The sequence below is a fragment of the Penicillium nucicola genome, assembly GCF_028828085.1.
Source record: "Penicillium nucicola strain IBT 29836 chromosome Unknown utg000010l, whole genome shotgun sequence".
Lineage (NCBI taxonomy): Eukaryota > Fungi > Ascomycota > Eurotiomycetes > Eurotiales > Aspergillaceae > Penicillium > Penicillium nucicola.
Window position 1 is genome coordinate 2825566 of NW_026643134.1, and position 24532 is coordinate 2850097.

At 50.9% G+C, this 24532-nt stretch overlaps 7 protein-coding genes across 7 annotated transcripts; 1 reads left to right on the top strand and 6 right to left on the bottom strand.

Annotated features, from left to right (window-relative positions):
- Nucleotides 1-152: 152 nt before the first annotated feature.
- On the bottom strand, nt 153-2873 carry N7511_009622 (uncharacterized protein; the record flags this gene model as incomplete). The annotated part of the gene is made up of 6 exons (XM_057131999.1): nt 153-203; nt 263-779; nt 842-1138; nt 1191-1322; nt 1391-2578; nt 2629-2873. 6 exons carry the CDS (start codon nt 2871-2873, stop codon nt 153-155), a joined length of 2430 nt encoding a protein of 809 aa, XP_056979987.1.
- Nucleotides 2874-3981: 1108 nt separating this feature from the next.
- N7511_009623 (uncharacterized protein) lies at nt 3982-4658 on the bottom strand (the record flags this gene model as incomplete). The annotated part of the gene is made up of 4 exons (XM_057132000.1): nt 3982-4230; nt 4387-4455; nt 4524-4542; nt 4600-4658. The coding sequence occupies 4 exons, from the start codon at nt 4656-4658 to the stop codon at nt 3982-3984; spliced, it is 396 nt and encodes a 131-aa protein (XP_056979988.1).
- Nucleotides 4659-5222: 564 nt separating this feature from the next.
- N7511_009624 (putative carboxylesterase) lies at nt 5223-7079 on the bottom strand (the record flags this gene model as incomplete). Its single annotated transcript, XM_057132001.1, has 4 exons — nt 5223-6223; nt 6288-6566; nt 6643-6861; nt 6944-7079. 4 exons carry the CDS (start codon nt 7077-7079, stop codon nt 5223-5225), a joined length of 1635 nt encoding a protein of 544 aa, XP_056979989.1.
- A 574-nt stretch (nt 7080-7653) lies between these two features.
- Nucleotides 7654-11285, bottom strand: N7511_009625 (pyruvate carboxylase; the record flags this gene model as incomplete). The annotated part of the gene is made up of 2 exons (XM_057132002.1): nt 7654-7761; nt 7815-11285. The coding sequence occupies 2 exons, from the start codon at nt 11283-11285 to the stop codon at nt 7654-7656; spliced, it is 3579 nt and encodes a 1192-aa protein (XP_056979990.1).
- Nucleotides 11286-13595: 2310 nt separating this feature from the next.
- On the bottom strand, nt 13596-18938 carry N7511_009626 (uncharacterized protein; the record flags this gene model as incomplete). The annotated part of the gene is made up of 5 exons (XM_057132003.1): nt 13596-18164; nt 18221-18592; nt 18658-18684; nt 18807-18827; nt 18900-18938. 5 exons carry the CDS (start codon nt 18936-18938, stop codon nt 13596-13598), a joined length of 5028 nt encoding a protein of 1675 aa, XP_056979991.1.
- A 1545-nt stretch (nt 18939-20483) lies between these two features.
- On the top strand, nt 20484-22303 carry N7511_009627 (carboxylic acid transport protein; the record flags this gene model as incomplete). The annotated part of the gene is made up of 4 exons (XM_057132004.1): nt 20484-21040; nt 21215-21345; nt 21397-21575; nt 21632-22303. The coding sequence occupies 4 exons, from the start codon at nt 20484-20486 to the stop codon at nt 22301-22303; spliced, it is 1539 nt and encodes a 512-aa protein (XP_056979992.1).
- A 1269-nt stretch (nt 22304-23572) lies between these two features.
- N7511_009628 (60S ribosomal protein uL5) lies at nt 23573-24350 on the bottom strand (the record flags this gene model as incomplete). The annotated part of the gene is made up of 4 exons (XM_057132005.1): nt 23573-23605; nt 23662-23755; nt 23829-24223; nt 24348-24350. The coding sequence occupies 4 exons, from the start codon at nt 24348-24350 to the stop codon at nt 23573-23575; spliced, it is 525 nt and encodes a 174-aa protein (XP_056979993.1).
- Between the last annotated feature and the right edge of the window lie 182 nt (nt 24351-24532).

The following is a 24532-nucleotide window of genomic DNA, read 5'->3' on the forward strand; positions in this document are numbered from 1 at the left end:
TTTGCGCCTACTTCTTGTCTTCAGTTCAATATATGGATACGGGTAGTCAAAGCAATCTAATTACCAATTTCTCTACATATTCAATCAAGTATTCTCTCTTCTTTTTCATATTATGCAAATTTCGATTAGAACTATATATAGTACAAATGATATCATTGGTAATCCCAACGTCGCTTTTGCTCTTCCACCCAATACTTGCCCACCTATCAAAGGTTAGATCATCCTTGCAATACTGAGTTAGAACAATTCTGATAGAACTCACCTTCTCCGCATCTATAAGCCAATTCCCAGCATGATCTCCATGCAATTTCCTCACACGAACAATCAACTCCTCTAGTGACCACCCCCGCAATGGAGCCAGCTCATTCGGGTCAGTATCCAAATCAGAGAAGATGTATTCAAAGTCCGGGCTCAGCGGCAATACAAAACGATACGGAACAGCCGCAGACCCAACACTAAGCATTGTTCCTCCAGGGTTAATGATACCGAAATTCCAAGCCTGTCGGCCATTATGAGTAGCCTGGTAGGGACGGATGAGCGACTGGCCCTCGTATTCGTTCATGAGGTCGAGGGCTGTGCTGGAATCCATCTTGTTCAGGGAGCCTGTCTGCACGAGTAGATCGAGGATTGTGGGCACGACGGACATCGAGGTTGCATTGGCTGTGATCTGGAGCTTTGGGAGCAGGGGGTGTCGGAATAGAAGTGGGATGCGGAAGTTGCTGATATGGCCGTTCTCGTAGGTGCCAGATACTGGGGCATCTTCGTCGAATGCTTGGCCACTGCTTGGTGTTAGTGGGGGACTTGGGTGGTCGTTCGGTTGAGGTTTGGGGTGCGGGCTTACTGGTCCCCGACGAAGACGACTAGTGTCTCGTTTGCAATCTCGAATTCTTCCAGAACTTTCATCATGTCTCCGAGCCAGGTGTCTACGTATCGGACGGCGTTCAGATATTGGTTCATTTCTTCGTGTTTCGCCATGAGTCCTTCTTCGGAGAAGTATGTCTCGGTTGGATAGTCTTTGGGTGTGCCCCATGGATGATGAGTCGTTGATGTGAAATGAGAAAGGAAGAGTCGTTCGTTGTTCTCAAGTGTATTGTTGACCACATCGCGTAGATATGGTAATATCTCATGCTCGGGGTATCTGATGTAGGTTAGTTTATGACAAGACGCAGTAGTTATGGGCAGATACATACCCGAAATAGTTGATCTCTTCCATTCCGGGATGGAAGTGTTTGGCGTCTTCTTCTTCTATTTGCTCGCGATAAATGGATTTCTTAAATCCCATTTTCTCATTAAGCTGATCCTGATCATCATACAGTCCTGTTCTGAGAATAGTAAAAATGTCAAAGTCAGCAATACATGCGAAACCAAAAATGGGAGACAAGCAACTCACATGGACTGCAAGAACACAGACGTCCAATTGCGAAGATGTATGGAATCGAGCTGACCATGGGGTTTGTGCAAATTTTGATCTTTGGCCGTCTCATTCTGCTTGAGTTGATTAAACAAGTCAAAGACCTGCATGATGCAAGGCTGATAGGCCTTCGCCTTGACTTCATCCATAAAGTCCACCGGTAGTGGCCCCATACCACAGTAGTTCATGATAGCACTCTTGAAAGACAGAGTGCTGCCAGTCAGAATACCATCAATATTGATTCCACCCATCCCGGACGCAGCGGTATCTTCCCACTGAGATTCACGAGTTTGGGAGTCATTTTGGGACTTCATGAACCCACCAAATTGACCGGTTAGCTTTTCGGCGACTGGCGTGAGATTTGACAACCTTTCATTGACACTCTGGAGTACTTGAGGGTCTTGGCTGTTCCAAGAGGACAAGATCTCTTCGTGCAAATGAGATCCTGCTTTGAAAGGGAATATGTCTTTCCGAGCACTTTCCATCAGCACAAGAACAACATGCGTTATTGGGATATCGTGATCCTTGAGAGCGCGAGTCAAAGGCTCAATCATGTCATGGTCGAGGTTGGTGATCCGCAAAGGATCATCCACGGCATTGTAATGCCCGACAGTGTGGTTCTCTTCTGTCATTCCCGGAGCCCAGCCTTTGAAGTGCCCATGAGGGCCTTCCCAATATTCCTCTCCGATCAGGCTTGCGAGTGGGAATTCCTGATCCCCATGACCCTTAGTAGGGGATGGTCTCAGTGCTTGGAAAAGGGTAAACGGTATCGCACCAGACATATGGTTATACGGTACTTGGGGGCGAGTTAGACGCAGAGTAGCCGTTGTGATCACAGCCATGATAGTCCAGAGTCGAATGGGACTTGAGACTGAAGGCTTATCTTGAGAGCCTGGCAGAAGAGCCTCCTTGTCTCCTTTCTCAGTCGACGGACTGGTAAATAATGCGCAGAACCAAAAGTTCATTGCACAATATATGCCATTCTTGAACAGCCAGGAAAGAATGAATATGACACTTGCAGCGCCCATGAAAGACTTGGTTCCAGACAAGAGCAGTCGAGCACCCTCGGGGTCACTTCCTGTCGCCGCTGCAGCTTCCCATCGAATCTCATTACCAGTGACTAGGTAAAAGGCAATTTGAGATGCACAGAGAACAAGACTCAGGGATCTGTGGCGGTCAAAATCCGTCTTTATCTGCAAAGGGTTCATTCAACTCACGAGATGGCCGCAGCCACAACAATCCCAATAACCGCTTTCACGCCATTGCATTTAAACAGAAAAATCCAAGCACTGATACACAGCAAGGTTTCTAGAATGAGAAAGGTTGGAAAGTACAGAGCAAAAGTAGGTCCGGGAATAGAGGAGATATGCTGAAGCAAATGGAGTCCTTTGGACAGCCCAACTGATACAACGAGAAGGGACAAAATGAGCTGACGGATCGATGATTGGCGTGTCATAATCATACTGGAAAGAAGAGATCCAATGCCATGTCTCTAGAAATTGGGAGTTCGGGTATGATCTAGTGAGAAATTCAAAGAGCTGGCCACCTGCATCTTTGTCTACGACTTCCATGCTATTGCAGATGCGGTGGACTTGAGGATACCCCGAAAGCGGCTTCATTATATGAGGTCTACACACAGACCCCTGCAGATTTGCGGTTTCAAAGAATGAGAACTGGAAAGGAAAAGGGTCCTCAATGAAGCCAAGCCAAGCCTATCTCATTGTCTTGGTTTCTTTGAGAATCTCGCCTCCTAAATTACCGACTTGTTCATCGACTTATTCGAATTTCAACATCTTGACCCTTGATTTGATTCTGTCAAGCTATATCAGCAAGCTGAAAACGCAAAGGGGCATCGTGTGACCACCTGCTGGATTGGGACGATAAGTCAGCATTCCTAAGGAAATGGAATGTTCCAACCTTGGAAGGGGTCTGTTTTTTTAGCTATTCTTGTTTTTGCCGGGATCACAGTGAGGTATATTTAATTTTTAGTTTCTTGCAAGGGGCTGAGTTTTCCGAATGGGCTCTACCCCTAGCTGTTCACGGTTTGCAGGCCATGCTGGTAGCTCCAGGGAGTCTTACTCGTTCAGTGTTCCAACAACACTCTAAATAAGAATTCTTGATCGGTCAATAGAGTCAGAGCCTGCAATGATGACTTAATTGGTGGCAGCGGCTAGAGAAAATATAATGTTACCGATGTACTGAAAAAGCTCAGTACATCAACAACAGTGAAGTAAGCATTGTACACACGCTTATATTCTCAATTGCAACAGACATACACCACAGCTGTCTACCGATACACAATGTCCATTTCACTTTCACTTTCAATATCATATTTCATTTCATTCATACTAAGATAATCAAAAACCCCAACACGCCACCCAAGTAAATCCAAACATAGCACATAGCACATAGCACATAGCACATAGCACATAGCGTTAGCCCTAAAAGATCACCATCTCACCACCACCACCACCACCACTACTATAAATGTTTTCACATATTGTTTTCATGTTTTAACTCCCATCCACCCTCACCCACTATGAAAATACGCACAACGCAAAACCCAGAGATCACTTGTTACCGCGCGTATATCCCTCCCACCACTTAGCGAACGCACCACCCTTGGCAGACTGCTCGTTCCAGCTCGCACGACGGGTAGCCATGTCGGCACTTGTGTTGGACTCCCGCTTCTGGGATTGCAGGTTTGAGAAGAGGCCGCCAGAGGAGCTGGCGCTGGAGCGACGTCGTTCGCTGAGGCTTGGGATGGGTGGGGAGCCGCTTGTGTTGTTGTTGTTTGAGGATGTTGAGGTGGTGGAGTCCTTCATTTTGGTGTTAGAGGTTAATGTAATGGATGGTGTGGTGTGGTATAGTATAGTGTAGTGTAGTATGTATGAAAAGGTAGGAGGGAAGGGCAGGAGGTTGATTTATAAGTATGCATAAGAGTGCAAAAGCAGGAAAAAGAGAGTATGACATACCCTTCTATCAGAAGGAGTTCCCTCAGGCATAGCCCAAGCAGCACGGGAGCTGGGAGCCTTTGCGCCGCCCTGGGAATGTTTAGTTAGTATTTGTTTATAGCAGTTAACAGTTATGTTCCACATTGACGTATACTCACGTTCATCCAAACATTAAGGCTAGATTGCATCTCATTAGCTTTGTAGTTCAGACTAGACTCGGGATTCATAACTCACTGCTCGTGACGGTTGCCTGGGATTCCATGCCAGTGGCGACGAGTGCTGTCGTCAGACATGATGATTATGTCTAGCGGGGCGAAATCCGTGGTTGAAATTGGGGATGATGTAGGGTCCTTTGAAAGGATTAGTTGATAGTGATAATATGCGAAGACGAGCTAGAAGTAGGGGTTGGAAGTGTGAGATGTCTGGGAGTTACGGAGTAGTGAAGATACAGTTGGGAGTCGTCGACGTCATTAGTGTTGGGTGGCCAATTTTGGATTACCTTTTGTGATTGGACTTGATGGAATGAGAGATGTGAAGATGAATATGAGATGAATTAGAAAAGAAAGAGAAGAGAGGAGAGAGGAGAGAGAGAAGAGGGGAAGTCGTATTATAAGGGCAGTAAATACCCCGGATATCACGAACTTGACTAAGTGGCCCAGTTGAACGGAGTAGACGTTAGAGAACTTATTCCAGGCCTGTCTATTCTATGTGAGACACAACCCTAAGAATTTATCCTGATTCCTGACTCCCCCTCGAATCCTGATGTGAACATCTTGACGTAGTTGAAATGCGGGGAAAGCTTAACGGCGATCATTTCACCTACAAACCAACGTGAAGGTATTCACGCAAAATCAAGCTCATAGCACCGCCTTGCCCGTATCGGCATCTCTCAACCTCTTCCAAACCCTCACACCATCCTCCCATCCCTCATCATCCACAACAACAACCGTCCCATCCCCTTTCAACGTCCTGACCCTCCGAGCCCCAACAGCTCCCCATCCAAAGTCCCCATCACCTCCATCCCCCCTAACAAACAAACTCAAAGGCCGAACAAAAGCCCCATTCACAACCTCTTTCTCACCCCCCTCCAACCCCTTCCCATTCCCATAGAACCAAACCGGATAATCCGACGAATGCGTAACCCCCCATTCAACCGGAATCCCCAAATCCACACACTTGGCCCTCCACTCAATGCGATACCGAAACAGCAAAGCCGACGCATCCACTCCCGCCGAATTACTCGTCAGCGCATACAAGAACCCACGCTGGATCTTATGCACCTGCATATCGGCATAGCAGCGTCCCCACGCGTCCACGTCCCAGTTCTTGCAGTTGGCCGGGAGCGCGCCGGCCGGGTAGTAGGTGCGGATGAGGGCGTCGACGATGTGTTCGGGGTAGTCGGCGATGAGGCGGGTGCGCAGGGCGGAGAGGGTGTTGGCGTGCGGCCGGAACCAGGTGCTGTAGAGGAAGTGTTCGTCGGCGCATTCGCCGATGATGATTCTTGTTTTGCGGGATAGGAGGGTGGAGGCGAAGGTGCCGTTGTCGAGGGTCGTGAAGAGGGCTGGGTCTATGAAGGCTCCGTCGGTTGTGGGCCGGAATTGGGAGAGTGTGAGGGTTTTGGTGGTGGCGATGAGGGTTTTGGCGGGCGTGGAGCGGAGGAGGGCGAGTTTCTCGCTTGGCGGGAGGGTAAGCGGGATTTGGAGGGCTGTAAGGAGCTCGTTGAATTGGTCTTGGGTTTCGCTGGGTTGTTTGGGTTGCACTGCTGGGCTGTTGGACCAGATGCATACTTGGCGGATGAGGGCGGTTGAGGGTGGTTGGCGGAGGTCGTAGGCTAGTTGGTGGAAGACAGAGTTGGCTCCTGTAATGGGAGATGTTAGTTGATATAACTTGATCTATATAAAGAGAAGGGGGGTTATACTCACCAGCACTATACCCACTAATAGTTATATTCCTCGAATCACCCCCAAACAAACCGACATTCTCACGAGTCCATTCAAGCGCCAATCGCTGATCCCAGAATCCATGGTTACCAACAGACTCCCCAACCTCAGCGGCATCAGCCTCCAGCTCAGCCGAGTACAAGAATCCAAAGAGATTCACTCGGTACGCAGGCATAACAACCACACACTTGAACTCCGTCTCGCCAATCAACGCAGCAGCATTGAATGAATTGGGAGTTCCAAACTGCAGCCAACCACCATCTAAATCATACATCCAGCCTTAGCATTCGATCATTCTGATGGGATATAGATCATTGGCAGGTAAAGTGACACTTACGGAGGAAAACAAACACAGGCCAACCGCCCTCAGGCACCTCCCCAAGGGGAACCCAAACATTGCACTGGAAACAATCTTCGTCCCATAGATCTGGAGTTTCAGGTGACAGATTCAGAAATCCGGGTTGGGGACATAGACCCGCGCCGGTGGTGCAATCCGCTGGGTTGTCGGTTGTGCCGTAGGTGTATGTCTGTGGTAAGGGCTTAGCGCGGCGCCAGCCTGTGTGAAGAAAACAGTCAGTTGATTTCAATTCTTGCAATACTCCATGGTGTTCTTCGTAGGGCATGTATGGAATTCTCACGTTCAGACGGTGGAAGTGCATATCGGACGCTCCCGTAGTAAGTGCATAGATCTTGATTTTGGTCATTTGAGATGGTCAAGCCTTGGATTGTTCCCCTGTGACCGAGGGATTTTGTTGTTTTGCGGGGTGTTGTCATCTTGATCTTTGAATTTGGTTTTATGGATAGCTAGCTGTGTTGTGTAGTTGCTGTGACTTCTTGGGAGCAATGCTCAAATCCCGCAATCGCCAGGCTTGAAACAGGAACAGGAACAGGAACCGACATGGATAAGAACACCAACAATGGCGGTTCTTATCTGTGCTGGATTCCGTTCGTTCCGTCCTTGTAGCCGAGATAGGAGAGCTCATCGGCAATTGGCAGTCTTCAATTGGGTGAAGTTGTAACGGGAGTATGAGGGGGAGATAATGCTTTGCGGGGAGATGTGGGACCGCTAGGCGCTAGATCTGGGCTCCGAGGGAAGTATCATGGGGTCTCCATACGAGTCTCAAACATTGCCAAGTATATCGTGAGTCTGTGCATGTGCATGAGGGGAATTACATATACACTCCGTGCGTAAGGTCGGTGGTAATTGTAAAATGTGAAATGTAAAATGGAAATAATATTCTGATAGCATTGACCTAAATCCATCAAGCCCAAAAACAAAAACGCTAGGAAATCATTCAAATCGCATCACGCATCAAAAGTCGTGCTCAAGGTCTTGTTACATAGACTTTTACGCCTTGCTGATCTTGCAAACCAGATCCTGGCCATCGACGGAGTCTCCCTCCTTGACCTGGAGGCTGGAAACCTTTCCGCTGTGAGGGGCGGAGATGACCATTTCCTAATAAGTGTTAGTAAGGAATTCAATTGAGAAAGCGATTGAGGATAACTTACCATCTTCATGGCGCTCAGCACCGCAATGGGGTCACCCTTCTTGACCTCGTGGCCGTCGTGGATGCGGATCTCAACCACGACACCGCTCATGGGAGCGCCGACTTGGCTGCTGTCCGAGGCATCGGCCTTGGGGCGGGCAATGTTGTCGATGGAAGCGTTGTTGTCGTCGACACTGACCTGGCGGACTTCACCGTTGACCTCGTAGAAGACCTCGCGCTGGCCGGTCTGCTCGGAGAGAGGACCGATGGCGAGCAACTTCAGGATCAGCACCTTACCCTTCTCGAGCTCAACGTGGAACTCCTCGCCGAGCTCGGGGCGAGCCAAGAAGTAGCGAGTGGGCAGGACGGAGAGATCACCGAACTTGGCGATGAACTTGCGGTAGTCCTCGAAGACCTTGGGGTACATGGCGTAAGAAGCAACGTCGCACTCGGTGGCGGCGCCGAACTTCTCGCGGAGATCGCCTCTGATCTTGGCGAGGTCCATGGGCTCCAGGTACAGACCGGGGCGCTTGTCGAGCTTGCGGCGGCCGCGGAGGGCCTTGGTGCGCAGGGGCTCGGGGAAGCCACCGTACGGCTGGCCCATCAGACCCTCGAAGAATTCAAGGACAGAGCCGGGGAAGTCGAGCTGATCGGCACGCTCGAGAATATCCTCGGCGGTGAACTTGTTGCTGACAATCCAAGAGGCAAAGTCTCCGCAGACCTTGGAGGAGGGAGTGACCTTGACGATATCGCCCAGCAACTCGTTGGCCACCTCGTAGGCCTTCTTGGTTTCGGCCCACTGCTGGCCAAGACCCAACTGGCTGGCCTGGAAGATCAGGTTGGTCAACTGACCACCGGGGATCTCGTGCTCGTAGACCTCAGGATCGGGACCGGTCAGACCAGCCTCGAAGGGAGAGTAGAGCAGACGGAGCTGAGCCCAGTAGGCGTCCAGAGCGCGGACATTGTTCAGGTCCAGCTTGGGGTCGTTCTCAGTGCCCTGGAGAGAAGCAAGCAGGGCACCAATGCTGGGCTGCGAGGTCATACCAGACATGCTGTCGGTAGCGGCATCGACAGCATCAGCACCGGCCTCAGCACAGGCAATCATGGAAGCGACACCAGTACCGGCGGAGTCGTGGGTGTGGACGTGGATGGGAAGATCGGGGTACTTGGCGCGAATGGAGCCAACCAGAAGACGGGCAGCCTGGGGCTTCAGCACACCGGCCATATCCTTGATACCAAGGACGTGGGGGCGCATGGCGACAATCTTCTCAACCAATCCCATGTAGTACTCCAAGCTGTACTTCTTCTTGGGGTTCAACATGTCACCACTGTAGCACATGGTGGCCTCAACAACACCACCAGCCTCGTGGACAGCCTTGACACCAACCTCGAGCTGGTCGAGGTCGTTAAGAGCATCGAAGACACGGAAAATGTCGACACCGTACTTCTTGGCTTGTTTACAGAAGTGGTAGATGGCGTTGTCAGGGAGGGAAGAGTAGGCGACGCCGTTGGCACCACGCAGCAGCATCTGGAAAGGAATGTTGGGAACAGCCTTGCGCATCTTGCGGAGACGGTCCCAGGGGTCCTCGTACAGGAAACGCATGGCCACATCGAATGTAGCACCACCCCAGCACTCGAGCGAGTATGCGTTGCTCAAGGCGTGGCTGGTCTCATGGGCAATGTTCAAGAAATCAATGGTACGCACACGGGTAGCGAGCAAAGACTGGTGGGCATCACGCCAGGTGGTATCCATGATCAAGCAGCCCTTGTTGGCGCGCACAGCACGAGCGAAGGCCTCGGGGCCCTGGCTGTCCAAAATCTGCTTCCATCCCTTGGTGCAGGGAGCAGAAACATCCAGAGGCTTGCCAGCAGCATCCTTGAGGATAGGCTTGATGATTTCGCCCTTGAACTTGGGCTCACCAATCTGGCCCTTGATGCTGCTGCCGTTGACAGCAACGTCACCCAGGTAAGCGAGCAGCTTCTGGGCACGGTTCTGGCTGCCAACGAGGGCAAACAGCTCTGGGGTATCATCAATGAAGGTAGTCCAGCAAGTGCCATCGATGAAGGTAGGGTGGCTCAGCAAAGAGGCCAGGAAAGGAATGTTGGTCTTGACACCACGGATACGGAACTCAACCAGCGCACGCAGCATCTTGCGGCGGACAATCTCGTAGGTGGAGCCACGGCAACTGCACTTGACCAACATAGAGTCGTAGTGAGGAGTAATGATGGCACCAGCAAAACCGTTACCACCATCCAGACGAACACCGTTACCACCGGCAGACCGGTATACCTCGATCTTACCAGTGTCGGGAGAGAAGCCCTTAGCAGGGTCCTCGGTGGTGATACGGCACTGAATAGCGAAACCGCGAGTAGAAATGCGGTCCTGGGTCAGACCGAGCTGCTCCAATGTAGCACCAGCGGCAATCTGGATCTGTGCGGCGACGAGATCAATTCCAGTAATCTCTTCGGTGATAGTGTGCTCAACCTGGATACGAGGGTTGATCTCAATGAAGTAGTAGCGGTTCTCCTGGTCAACCAAGAACTCGGCAGTACCAGCATTGCGGTAGTTGACCGACTTGGCCAAGCGAACGGCATCCGCGAGGATCTTATCACGGACATCGACGGGCAGATCCTTTGCAGGAGCAATCTCGACAACCTTCTGGTGACGACGCTGAACGGAGCAGTCACGCTCGAACAGGTGGACAACGTTACCCTGGTTATCACCAAGCAACTGAACCTCAATGTGCTTGGGCTTGTCCAAGAAGCGCTCGACAAAGACGGTGCCGTTACCAAAGGCAGTGCGGGCCTCGGATGTGGCACGCTCGAAGGAGTCCCGCAGCTCGGACTGGTTACGCACGACACGCATACCACGACCACCACCACCGAAGGCGGCCTTGATGATGATGGGGAAGCCGTAGGTATCGGTGAAAGACTTGACCTCCTCGTAACGCTCCACGGGGCCTTCGGTACCGGGAACAACAGGGACGTTGCACTTGATAGCAGCGCGACGGGCAGACACCTTATCGCCGAGGGCGTCAATGGTATCAGGGCTGGGGCCGACGAAGACAATGCCAGCCTTCTCGACATTACGGGCGAACTCGGCATTCTCTGACAAGAAACCATAACCAGGGTGAATCAGGTGCACGCCGTGCTCCTTGGCAATCTTGATGATCTCATCACCGGCAAGATAAGCACCGACGGGAGTGTACTGGCCGCGGGTACCAATCATGTAGGCCTCATCGGCCTTCTGTCTGTGCATTGAGAGACGGTCCTCATGGGAAAAGACCGCTACTGTCTGGAGAGAAAGTTCGTGTGCGGTACGGAAAATACGGATGGGAATTTCACCACGGTTGGCGACTAGGATCTTTTGGAAGTGCATGATAGTGGAGTTGGCACGGAGACGACGGTGGACGGAATCCTGGTGGTGTTCCGCGTGGTCCTCGATGAACTCCGAGTCATCGATAGCATCCTCAGGCTGGCGGTGGGAAGCCATTGTGAGAGATGGAGGATAGAGGGGGTTTAGAGTACTAGATGGGAGGTGAGTGTGGGGGGGGGAACCTATATAGCTGGGGGAAGGCGGTGACTCACTATATGGGGAGCTCTCTCCGGATCTAATGCCAGGCCGATCTCGGCAGATCACGGTGCAATTGCTTGGGAAAAGAGGTCAGAGATGTCGAAGGGAATTAAGTATCAGGGGAATAAAGTGGGAAATGAGCTAACAAGAAGGAAAAGGAAAGGGAAGAAAAAAAAAAAAGGGCGGAGGGGCAGATAAAGAGGGGAATCACAGGCGCGATCTGCGTGTCACAGATACTTTCCGGGGGAGCAAGTTGACTCCAGGAATGAGGTAACAGGTACTTACGGGCTCACCGGTACACCGGGAAACCAGAATTCAGATGGAAGTAATGGAATGAGTAATAGAATAATAGAATAATAGAATATCACTGAATACTGGAATAATCAAATCGGCTAATAGAATTCCAAGAGGACTGACTTTCCTAGGCTCTCTTATAAGTCCCGATGATCTCATACCTCCACGATAACTTCCCCAGCCCATCGGGTTCTTTAGGTAAGTCTTTCCGCATGTCAACCTCGGGCCTTCGGGAGACTCTATTTGATCTTTTTCTTCGTCTATTCATGCTGTGACGGATATTCACGGGCAACTGGGGATCCGGGGGAGACTCGGAGAACTCTCGATTATGTGCAGGGATGTGGATCGAACCAATGACATACAACACAATGACTCCCTTGGCCTCGGGGAAGATATCACCGAACCCTCGGAAGGCTCTACCGTAGTCCATTCTGATCATTTCCATAGTCAAGAGTCCAGAGTCCAGAGTCCAGAGTCCAGAGTCCAGAGGGGAAAAACTGTGCTGGGTCATGTGTCCCAAATCTCTAGAGGAAGGGATCAACTCTTGGCTCCGATACTTGACCGGTGGGCTATCCGTGACGCTATTTGATTTGTACTAGACTCACTTCCAAGGTTCCCCCCCTTACTCCCTCGATAATTCTGACTAGAGTAGCCTGCTGTACGGTATACTCTTCCTCTTGGCATTCCGATGATCAATTCTGGTGATCTCCCGCTGGATTGCACAAGTATGACAGGTACACAGAGTGCAACCTGAGCCAAGAGCGCGCGAGGGCCCGCCAAGCGCTTATATACACCGAATCCTCGACCCATTCCAGCTTCCCACAGATCCCTACTTCTCGGCATCCTAGGCATCTGGCATGTTGCATGGATCAATGTGCCAATGCAAAACCTGCATCGCCATTGCTGCATTGCAATTGATGCAATTGCACTGCCCAGAGAATCACCGCCGGCCTGCTTATCTCTCGCCTGACGGAGTTCGTACGATTAATGCGTCAGCCTTGTTAGTTGTTCATTATTCTCTAGTCTGTTGCATTGCATCTTCCATGTCTCCGACGGAAAAATTCACAGCCATTGATTCCTCCTGTAGTCCGTCCCCCGCGTGCTTGCGCAGCTTAGCTTGCGCAGCTGAGCTCTCTCCACGGGGTAAAGTATCGGCCGGGAATTGTTATAGCCGGACCGAGGAAGGACTAGAGCTAGAGCGGGAGAGAGAGCTATACAGTGGACAAGACGTGATATAAGAGAGGAAGCTATAGACAAACTAGTGAATATAGCATAGGCTGCTACAGCTCAATTGTCGGGGCGAACGATGCCAGAGCCAAGAGACCAGAGTGGGGTGGGATACCTGAAGATGACATCGAGAGCACGTAGGATGTCATAGCTTCCCACCAATCCAAACCAGCGAGCCAGCCTCATGGGCTAGATAAGGAGGAACACGGCGATCTGCAATCCTCGCCTCGCTTCATAGGGTCGATAGTGGCAGATGAGCGTGCAGGGGGATTTACCTTGGCGGGCTTGGCCGGTCGACCGCATTCTTCACCGAGCCGCGGATGTCCCAATGGATCTACCGAGGCGCAGCCTTGGCGGCTTCAAATTTGTGGGAAAATTGGAATTCCGGTGGGACTTGCGACATGCGACGTGGGACGTGGGACGAGGTACGGAGTACGGACAAGGGGCGGGGAGGAGATGAAATGAAATCGCAACGCTATTACTAAAAATTGGGCCATGGCCCAGCCTAGCATAAAATACTAGAAAGCAAAAGACTATCAAATACAATCAGAAAGAGAACAAAAAAATAAAACAAATTAACGAGGTCATTAAAGGCCTCCTATGAAACACTGTCCTTTCCTCCCCATGTCATGTCATATCTTTTGCAGCTCCGTCCATCATCTCCGCTGTATGTTACAAAATGCAAAAGTCAAAGGAATCGCTCACACTCTAGAATCCGCGGTAGCCGGTGGCCTGAGGTGTCAGACCATTGGACTGATAGGGCATGGGGCTGCCAGGGGCGGGACCCTGGGTCAGCATAAGTCTAGAACCCTGCAAGATAGGAGTGTTGTCATCCTCGGTGCGGGTAGACTTTTCGCGGTTTTTGCGCTCCTCGTTGTCCTTCTTGAGCATCTCAATGGAGCGGGTCTGCTCGCAGAGGAAGTTGATCATGTAAGGCATGGTGAAGTCGTGCAGGCCCTTGCGCCATGAAATCTCCATGATGACATCTGGGCGGATGAGGTCGTAGCAAGCGTAGAGCATGCCGACGTAGCACTCGCGGCTGCCAATATCGACAAAGTAGCGGAGCAGATCCTCAACAACGTCGGTCTTGGTAGAGATGGCAGAGGTCTCAATGGCATCCTTGTAGAGCTTGTCCTGCTTGGACAGAGCAATAGACTTCTCCCAGCGCTTGTTGTTGCGGTAGATGTTGGCCGCAATCTGGCGGAAGAAGATAAGGTCGTGCTTCTCAAGACGTTGGGCAAGGGCAACGGCATCAAAGTTGTCGTTCTGGTCAACAGAGTCCTTCAGCAACTTGTTGTCCTCCTCCTCAATCAAGATCTCGTTAATGGCATCGTTGACAGCCCGCTTGTTCTGCGACTGGACGTTGAGCAGGAAAGGCTTGATCAGAGGGATGTTGTCGGAGCTCTGGAAGATGCGGACAACACGGTTGACGTCAATACGGGGGGTCAACACCTGGAGGAGATCGGTGAGCAGAAGAGGCTGCTCCTGGAGGTAGAAGTTCAAGGAACGGTAGTAGATCTCCAAGTTGGCAACCTTGACGATGATGTCCTTGAAGGAGTGGTGCTCCCAGGCATCGGTGGAACGCTCCATCATGGAAAGCGCAGCGTTGTCCCACTCATCGTAGTGGCAGTACAGGAAGACCAGCTCAGGCCAGAGGTGGGCCTCTTCGGTGGCGCGAATCATCTTGGGAATGTTGATGCGAGACCAGAACAGCTTCAGGTGCTCCATGACACGGTCGGGATGGTACTTAGACAGGGCAATGCCCAACTCAGTGAACATACCCATGTGGGCACGCTCAAGACCAAGACCAGCCTCCAAGACAGTGATGAGCTCATCAAAGTATCCGTTACGCTCGTACTGGCGAACAAGGCTTTGCAACTCCTCGGCGTGGACAATGAGGTTGAGACCACAAATTTGAGCAAGGCGGAACTCCTTCTTGTCAACACAGGCCTCGTTGACCTGCTTCCAGACCTTGACGCTGTTGGCCTTGCGGGCGCACTCAACAGCAGCCTGGTAGTCCTCAAGGTGAACAAGGGTAGTGGCCAGCTTAGCCCAGTTGGAGATGCTGGTGAAGAAGATCTTGGCGGCGTGGTGGTATCCCTCGGCGTAGGCCTTGTCACCAGAGGTTTCAATATCGGCAACGTTGGTGGAACGAAGGAAGTCCTCAAGCTCAGCAAGCTGGTCGAGACGGGCGAAGCAGAAGGCAAGACCAGTATCAATGGCGGACTCGCGCAGGGTCTTACGAGCCATGCGGAGGAACTTGACGAGGTCCTCATCCTTACCGGCATGGGTAGCGGTCTCAATGACTTCGTTGTAGTTGGAAGGATCATCAGCGCGAATATAAGACTCGATCGAATCGGTGACACGGAGACCATCCAGCTGAGCCTTAGCAACCTTGCTCCACACCTCAGACAACTCAACACGCTCAGCGAACTCTTGGGCACGGTCGATGCTGACGATGTTCTCCACAAGGACATTGACGGCAGCCAAGGGGTTGTTGACCTTCTTGTAAATCTCAAATGCCTCCTCGTACAGACCGACGCTGATACACATCTCAGCAATCTCATCGGCAGAGAATTCATTGAGCTGGTGGATGTAGTCCATCAAACGGCTCTTGTCGGCCTTGGCTGCGGTCAACATGAGAAGGTTCTGCAAGCTGGCGTTGTCACTGAATGGCGAAGGCTCCAGAATAATCTTTTCGAGCAGCTCAATCAGCTCACCAGGAAGGTCAGCCTCGAGGAATGACTTGACGGCCACAGAGACTTTGTCGGGCTCAGTGGACTCGGGAACGGCGGTGGCAATGACCTGGTCAACAAGGGAGCGACGGTTCTCATTGTTCTCGCTAAGAACGAAGGTCCAGATCTCGGGGTCGGCACGCTCAACGAGGTAGCGGGCCTGGGCGCGGAACATTGAGTTCTCATTGGTGATGCTGATGAGCTCCAGGTCGTTCTGACCCTTTCGGTAGGCAATGTAGGCCAGGTTGGGGTCACGCTTCTCGCAGTACTTTCCAACAGTCAGAGTGTCGTACATGTCGTTCTCCTTCAGGAACTTCTCAGGGTCGTTGTTGCTGTCAATGTAGATCTTCGCAAGAGCATTGTAGACGGCCTGCTGTTGGTTACCGGTAGCGAGGGTAGCCTCGAGGAAGGGCAGGAGAAGCTTAAGGCGGTTGCGGGTTTCGACCTCAGAGACAAGCTCGTCAATAGGGATGACGGAGGGGTCGACGGTGGAAAGCAGGTTCTTGATGATGCTCTCATCGCAGTCAACATCAAGCAAGCCACCAACAACAGCAGGGGCACGCGATGGGTTGACACGCTGCACATAGACCTCAATAGACTTGAACTGCTGGTTTTGGTACAGGTAGAGAACCAAGTCGTGGATGAAGTTGTAACGGTCGCAGACGATGATCAGAGGCAGCTGCTCGGTCAGGTGGGCCTCCTTTAGGAAGTTCTTCACCTTCTCGGGGTTGTAGAAGTTGCTCTCACGGCAAATACGCTCGACTTCAGTGACCTGGTTCATAGTAGTGGCAGCTTCAATGTACTTGAAGTGCACCTCGGGGTCCTCACTCAGGTTGACAATGCTTCCCAGGTAGTAGTAGAGACCCTCAGCCGTGCGGTACTTCTCCAGAAGGTCAATCAGACGGTTAGAGCCAAGAAGGTCAGAGAACTTGGTGGCAAGCTGGACGACAGACTGGAGGTTCTGGCGAATGTTCGACTCAAGCATGGTGTCCATGCAGTCCAAGCTCTGCTCGACGGAAAGGCGACCGAAGTAGCTCATGAGCCACTCGGGGCTGAGCTTATCAGTACGGACAATGTTGCGCTTAATCACAGAGGGTTCGTCAGAGTTCTCAAGAGCACGCTGAATGAGGCCAGCATTCTCGCAAAGCTGGGCAATACGAGGACGATCGAAGTGTGTGAAGATCTCGTTTCCGAGAATGGCATCAGCGACCTGGGGAGCGTTGACAAGGTTCATCTCCAAGAGACGGGTTTGCAAATGGCCGTGCTCGGGCTTGTTGTCCTTGAGAGCATCCAGAAGGAATGAGGTAGCTTGCTGGATCATGTTCTGGGAGAGGAACACATCCACAACCCGGTCAAGATCAACCAGAGCGCCGCTCTCCTCGTTAGCAAGCTGGGTAGCGAACTCAGCACCCTTCTCGGGGTTGACACGGACAATGTGCTGGAGGAGCTGTGTGTAATCTGGCTGGTAACCGACTTGCTTTGAGTATGCAAGGATCTTGTCAAACTGGCCAGTCTCGGCAAATCCAGCAACAACCTTGTTGGGAACATTGGCCTGAAGGTAGACGTTCAAAGCAAGATTCATGTCGTAAGGGCGGATGATATCACCAAGCTCTTCCGAGCCCTCGAGCTTCTTCTCCTGCATCCACTTCTCGAGCAAGTGCTTGCGGTTCTGCTGAAGAACAGGACGGACAAGTTCCACACTTTCGTACTTGTTGAGCGAGCCCTTATCAAGAAGCATACCGAAGTACTGCAGAATGACTGACATCTGGCCAGTCTGAGGAGCGTTCTTGAATCGGTTGATGGTCTCGGTAGTACGCAGGAATCCACGGGGGGAGTTGGCGGCAACCTTGGCGGCCTCGGGGAAGTTACCCTGGTTCATAAGGTTGTCGAACTGCTGCTGGTAGAGGTGGTCCGCACCAGGAAGGCCGGCCTTCGAGGCAAGTTTGACAGCAAGGCCAGACATAGCAGGGTTCTCCATCAGATACTGGATGATGTTGGTCTCATCGACACTGACCGACAGGACCTGACCCTTGCGGTTCACACCAACCAGACCGGCACCCTCGGAATCCTGCGCTGTGGTGAAAATAGTCTCGCTGGAGATACGGTTCATGAAGATGCAAGTACCGGTCTCGAGATCGTAAAGGTGGATAAAGCCATACTTGGTTACAAGGTAGACCACATCGTACTTGCTGGACACCTGCATAGCAACAGGGAAATCATTAACCGCCTCTTGGGGGAAGTAGACCTCAACAGCCTTCTTCTGGAATCGGGGGTTAGGTTCTTGGTGGTCGATTTCGGCGATCTGCAGCTTAGCGCCAGTCTGAGTGCGAACGGCAAAGGTGAAGAGGCTGTGTGGTAGAGGGGAGCCTTCAACGTTGATGTTGGCGAAAGAAGCGGCGTGACCTTCGATAAACTGAGAAATCCCACGCTCCTTCGAGTAGAGTTGCATTGATCCAACGACACGGCCTTGTTGCTGGCTAATACCAACCACTACCATCCACTTCTCCTCGGCATTGACACGGTAGTTGATGATTTGACAACCCTGAAATATTCACAATTAGCATTCCGAGATTGACTGCATCCAGGAGGATCACATACGCTCAGGTTAGGGAGTCGGTCGAACATCTTCACAGGGTTCTGTTGTGTGGAGTCATAGACATCCCAGTGGTAGACTGCGGTGTCCGTGACTAGACCCAAGGACTTCTCGCTGAACCATTTCCAGTAAACAATATCTTCGTTCATGACCGCTGACTTGAGCTTTTGCTTCACACCAAGGTCGAAGATCTGGATTGTTCGGCCCTGTGCCTTCAGGGCGATGATGTTCTTGTTCCAGTGCATGATCGCACTGTCCGCGTTGATGGGACGGCGGAGGACTTCATTGTTGTTCTTGAGGTCGATGATGATGACTTGGGGCTTATCGTCTGTATCAAGTTTCTGGCGTACACACACGTAGTGATCGGACTCTAGTGTCTAGAAGAAGCAGCCAGATTAGTCAAATAGTCCCGCATTCATTGGGTAAACATTGGGCAACTTACGCAGGATGTGAAGCCAATTGATTCCGGCTGTAGTAAACAAAGTCAGTAGGCTATCCAGAACCCCTAGAGAGGTTATAATGCGCGGCCGAAGCATCCGTGAAGCAGCGGAAGCTCGTCGCGACACATCACCGGGATCATCGTATACATACCGCAATGCCAACTGCGGTCAACTGTGAAAGAAAGCTTCGGTCAGTCTCAGGATTTCAAGCGCAACAGGAGGGAGATGAGGGGCAATCATTTACATTGACCAGTTCTGTAAACTTGATGGGGAGAGGCGCCATATTTACGTTGGCCGCTGTACGACCAGTTCCCGACAAAACGCCACGCAAAAGCAGAGGAATTGAGAGATGATGAAAAGAAGTGACGGAAAGTGAAAGTGATGAGAAGGAGAAGGAAAGGAGAATGAAGATGTCAGGAAGAGAGGGAGGGGGGGTTGATTGCGATGGGCAGCGGAAGTGACCTCAGGAGGCCGCCGTCGTTGCTGAGGTGTCGCTTATGAGCGGTCACGTGACGCAGGGGCTTGGGGGTTGATTTGTTCCAGAGCAGAGGATTCAGACAAGTGAGAGATAGGACAGAAAAAAGAAAAGTGAGATGACTGTAAAGATTGTTTGAAGCTTGCAGGGTGTTTCAAATGGCAAAGTTGGACTGAGTTAGGCAACGTTAGGGCGATCTATAGCTGACCCGTTGAAGCCCACGAGGTGGTTTGGTTGTTTACACGTAGGTGGCTATCTCAGCACCCACTTCATTCCATAATTTTACAACATATTATTTCATTTGGCACAAGCTTTGCTGATTTATGGGAAACTACTGGATAATGAGAATGATCAAAATCAAGCGTTTGAAGTGTTAGTCAAAGCCGGAAGTGACCTTAATATTACCAACATTCCAAACCAGACTACAAAGGCTCTCACCTGCATTGGAGATGTACACTGTACAGGACAGTGTACGGTAGCGATATGTACCCCATAGCTGCACCTGAGAAGACCCCTTAACACCCGGTCCACAATAGTGGACCAATGGCCTGTCAACCTACAGCGCCTCATCTCCCAGGCCCCAGGACGTCATCTGGCACTATACACCACTCCAACATGACCTAACATACCATACCATACATACCTTGTACCGGTATACTAAGCCTTGGACTAGCACTCACCCTTCAACAGTGTGGCCATCAACCCCCCACTTCCCCAACAAAGATAAGTATTGTCCAATATAACCGACTGCCAACAGCCCGCTAGAGCCCCGAAGGAAGTCCTCCCGGGCTCTAAGCCCCAAATTCAACTTTGATCCCGAGCCGGAGCCACTGAAGTGCATATCGGCCCATCTTGGACTCAAGGTTTTCGGCGCAGCTGAGCAATGGCCGCGCGCACAGCGCCATCCGTCCTTGTTGGAGCTTGTCTTTGCCAGTTTAGCCAAGCCCGGAAGGATCTCTAGACAAAACCATCCCCACGCCAAGCCAGCCTTAAAGCGTATTGTGCGGCATGTCTCTCGTATGGCAGTCTGGCATTGGAGGGCACGGAGGTCTATGCTGCTTGGCATCTGCTTGGCTGGTCAGCGGAGCGGTATGTCCCCGCGTGGTCACTCGGAACAACCTGGGGTGCACCTGGGGTGCAGCGGTATTTATTGACCTCCACGAGGAAAATGCGGGATGAAGTTGCGGGGGTGGGTCGTGATGGTCTGGTATAAAACGGGGGATCTAGACGTGTGATTTGAATGGAATATGCCACAGAGATTCCGGGAGAATTACAGGTTTCTTATCGAATTCCCTGAACTTTTCTACGGACACCCTGTTGTCAATCAGACACCTCTATTTATTCTTCGCCGCAATGGCATCTTCCAATGAATTGGCCGATCCTATCCCGAGTGGCATGTTCGCACAGGCATGCCAGTCCTTCAAAGATCTCTTTATCTGGAAGCAGCGTGTTGAGGTAACCAATGAATACGGCGAGTCTCACACAGAATGGCAATCTCCAGAGCCAATCCAGAATCCCATCAGTCTGATGATGCAGCTGTCGGCACGAGACTGGTTGTTCTTTCTTGTTGGACTTGCTGCTTGGACGGCCGATGCATTCGATTTCCACGCTCTCTCTATCCAAACTGTCAAGCTGTCTGACTATTACGAAAGATCCAAGACAGATGTAACCACTGCCATCACCTTAACTCTTCTTCTAAGAAGTGTGGGCGCTGCTGGCTTTGGATTGGCTGGTGATAGATATGGTCGTAAGTGGCCAATGGTGGTCAACATGATTATCTTGGGTCTTTTGCAGATTGCTACTATCTATAGCCATACCTTCCAGCAGTTCTTGGCTGTGAGAAGTCTTTTTGGTCTTTTCATGGGCGGTGTGTATGGAAACGCTATTGCTATGGCGCTGGAGCATTGTCCGTAAGTGGAAAAACTGTCATAAATCTTTTCCTGTCCCTGTCGTCATATGATATGCATGGTTTACCCAAGTTACCCAAAAATGGGCAAAAGCATATGCAACAGAATATCAAAAGGAGGGCCACGGTATCCTCACAATTAGGGTTTCGTGACACCAACTGACATTTTCAATCTTAGTGTCAACGCAAGAGGTCTCATGTCCGGTATTCTCCAACAGGGCTATTCAATGGGCTATGTGTTCGCAGCTTGTGCCAACCTCGGTGTTGGTGGTTCAACCGAGAGCTGGAAGACAGTATTCTGGATTGCAGGTTAGTCCCCAGCCATACACAAAAAGGCTGGATATCACTAACGCTTCCCAGCTGGTCTTTCAATTGGAATTGGTCTTCTTCGTATCTGCTTCCCTGAATCAAAGCAATTCCTTGAAGCCAAAAAGGCTGGCAAGCGGACAATGTCCGCGGGCGAGTTCTGGAAAGAAACAAGAACCATGCTGGCGAAGGAGTGGCGCATGTGCGTCTACTGTGTCATTTTGATGACTTGGGTATGTACCCACCAATACTTTTCTTGATGGATAATATCTTACCAGTCCCTGTATAGTTCAACTTCTATTCGCATACCTCACAAGACTCCTATACAACTTTCATGCGCACTTCCAAGGAACTCGACAACTCAGCCGCCTCCCGGGCCTCCATTCTAATGAAAACCGGCGCCTGTGTAGGTGGAACCATCATTGGTTATCTGTCACAATTCTTCGGTCGTCGTCGCGCAATCATCGTCGCTGCACTAGTTTCTGGCGTCCTTATTCCAGCATGGATCCTCCCCCAAGGCGAGAGAAACCTTAGCGTGACAGGGTTCTTCATGCAGTTCTTCATTCAGGGAGCTTGGGGTGTGATCCCAATCCACCTGAATGAGCTTTCACCTCCCGCTTTCCGGTCCTCATTCCCCGGTCTCACATACCAGATTGGAAACATGATTTCCTCGCCATCAGCGCAGATCGTAAATGCTATTTCTGAGTCGACTTGGGTGACTAGTCCTTCGGGTCATCGGGTTCCGGCATATGGGCCTGTGATGGGGGTGGCTACTGCCATTATTGCGCTTGGTATTGCACTGACTACTTCTGTTGGGCCTGAGAAGCGCGGTCGTCGCTTTGAGTTTGTCACGGCTGCTGTTGATGAGTCTGCAAATGCTAAGAGTATGGATTTGGAGGCTGCTGATCAGGATCATAAGTCCCACGATGAGATGATTGAGATGGCTGATCAGAAGAAGTGAGCTACTTTGAAGGGTTATTGGTGGTTGTGGTTATCGCTTTTAACCGGGGTGATTCTTTGTGCTGGTCATTTTAGTCGTTCGATCATGGATATAAGTGTTTAACCCTCATGCCAAATATATTGGACTGCAAATTTTACCTTCATGCTGTAGTTGTCCGAATTCCATGTTAAGATCCGAAAGTGACGACCTTGGGAGCCCTTCCAAATAAATACCACGGCGATTTACTATTGATGTGATTTTTTATCAATCTTTTGTACAAGCGGTTGGCATTTCATGGCTTAACTTCGGGAAATGATGGTACCAAGACGGAATCAATATACAACATCGAGAGGGTTGCTGAACAGATATATATATATCGCACTCAATCTCTGCCGCTAACCAAAGTTCAATGGATGGTAAGAGCAGTGAAATATTGAATATCAAGGTGAATTTGCATAAGAAGCTATGACTAAGACTGACTGTTGTATTGTTCATCGCTCACCTTGCAGCACAAGCGCCGTGGAACATGCATCATCCTTCGAAGTGATTTAAGCTCTGAACAGCCGTGATGAAGTAAATATAGAATGGTCCCACTTCGGAATCAATGGACCTGTCTAGCCATGGTATGGATCAGACCAGATCATCATTAGCCTCGATGGACACGTTGATTCGACTGGGGCAACGAGCCTGGCTGGAGCAGGTCGTGCCACGGCCGAAGCCTTATGACGGGCTATTCCATGCTTGGGCTTGATGGATCAGAATGCATGGTCGTCAAGCAAAAACCAGTGCTCTACGGATTACGACAATTTACATCTACGTGGACTTACATAGCCTAAGCGGATAGGGACAGAAAGATAGGCCAGGTACTCAATCCACAGCGAGTAACCTCGAGGGAAGAGACCAACTCTTTGATAAAGCCGGGGAGGCGATGTCAAGCGAGTCTTGGTCAGGCACTTGGTATCGGTCGAGTGCCCGACCAAGTGCCCGCCAACCTTTTCATCAATGGTTATGCGGTAAACATCACCTGTTGTGAAGCCTCATTGTGAAAAGGGAAAAGCAGCAGTAAAATGTGAATAATTCATTCATGCCCCTAACACGCCTATCCTAGTTGCCGTGATAGGAAATCAAGACCATGCCTGTGCAGAGAACAAGAAGCTCTGTCGAGCCTCGCCGAAGTTGTTCCGAGGCGATTTTTTGTTTTCTCAATGGCGAGTGAGCCTTTTCGTTTATGGTTGAGTGCTTTATACAACGCATATCAACCTTCTCCGCCCATCATCGTCGTTAAATCCTTTACCGGACAATGCCGTCGAAGCGGTTCTTGAACTATTTTCGAGAATGATTAGCAAGAAGACAAGTCGAGTCTTGGAAGATGGACTAACCCATTTGATGGTCTCGTTCTCGTTGATGCGGTGGTTGACACCGATCTTAGCCTGGCAGCGGCGACGCTTGGCAACACGGGCACCGGGGCGGCCCCTAAAATTCTTGTCAGTTGACATTTCATAGGAATATTGTGCACCTCTGAGGGCTATCACTTCGGGCAACTCACATGCAGACGAAGAAGTCCATTCCGTAGATACCGATACCGGGGTCGTACTTGATACCGAGATCGATGTGCTCGGAGATACCGAATCCGAAGTTACCGGTCTCGGAGAAGTTGCGCTTGCGGAGCTCGTACTCCTTGACCTTGAGGCCACGCTCGAGGATCTCCTCGGCCTTGGCGCCACGGACGGTAACGTGGACGGAGATCTTTTCGTTACGACGGATACCGAAGGTACGGACGGTGTAACGGGCCTTGGAGTAGACGGGGGTCTGACCGGACAGCTGCTCAAGCACCTTGGCGGCACGGGTGAGACGATCACCAGACTCGCCGACGGAGATGTTGAGAACGAGCTTCGACAAGCGAAGCTCCTTCATGGGGTTGGATGCCTGGGCCTCGGACGACTGCATTTCGTTAGAATGATTTTGATTCGAATTTTCGCGAAGTTGGCGTTTTTGGAGAATGAGAGAGATTTCGAAGTGATTTGTAGGATGTAATTGTGTGTGATTGTGTATTAAATGGACTTACCATGTTGGCGGTTGATGGGCGTGAAGTAGTTGTCGACTAAAGGAATGGATCGATCACGAGAAAAGTGAAAGTGGTTTGTGTGGGCTCAATTTCAGCACGTGATGAGAGAGCCCTGAGTCTGCCTAATCGGGACAAGTGGGGCATGGCCATTGAGTCCTCAGGCATCCATAAAGATGGTGCTGACT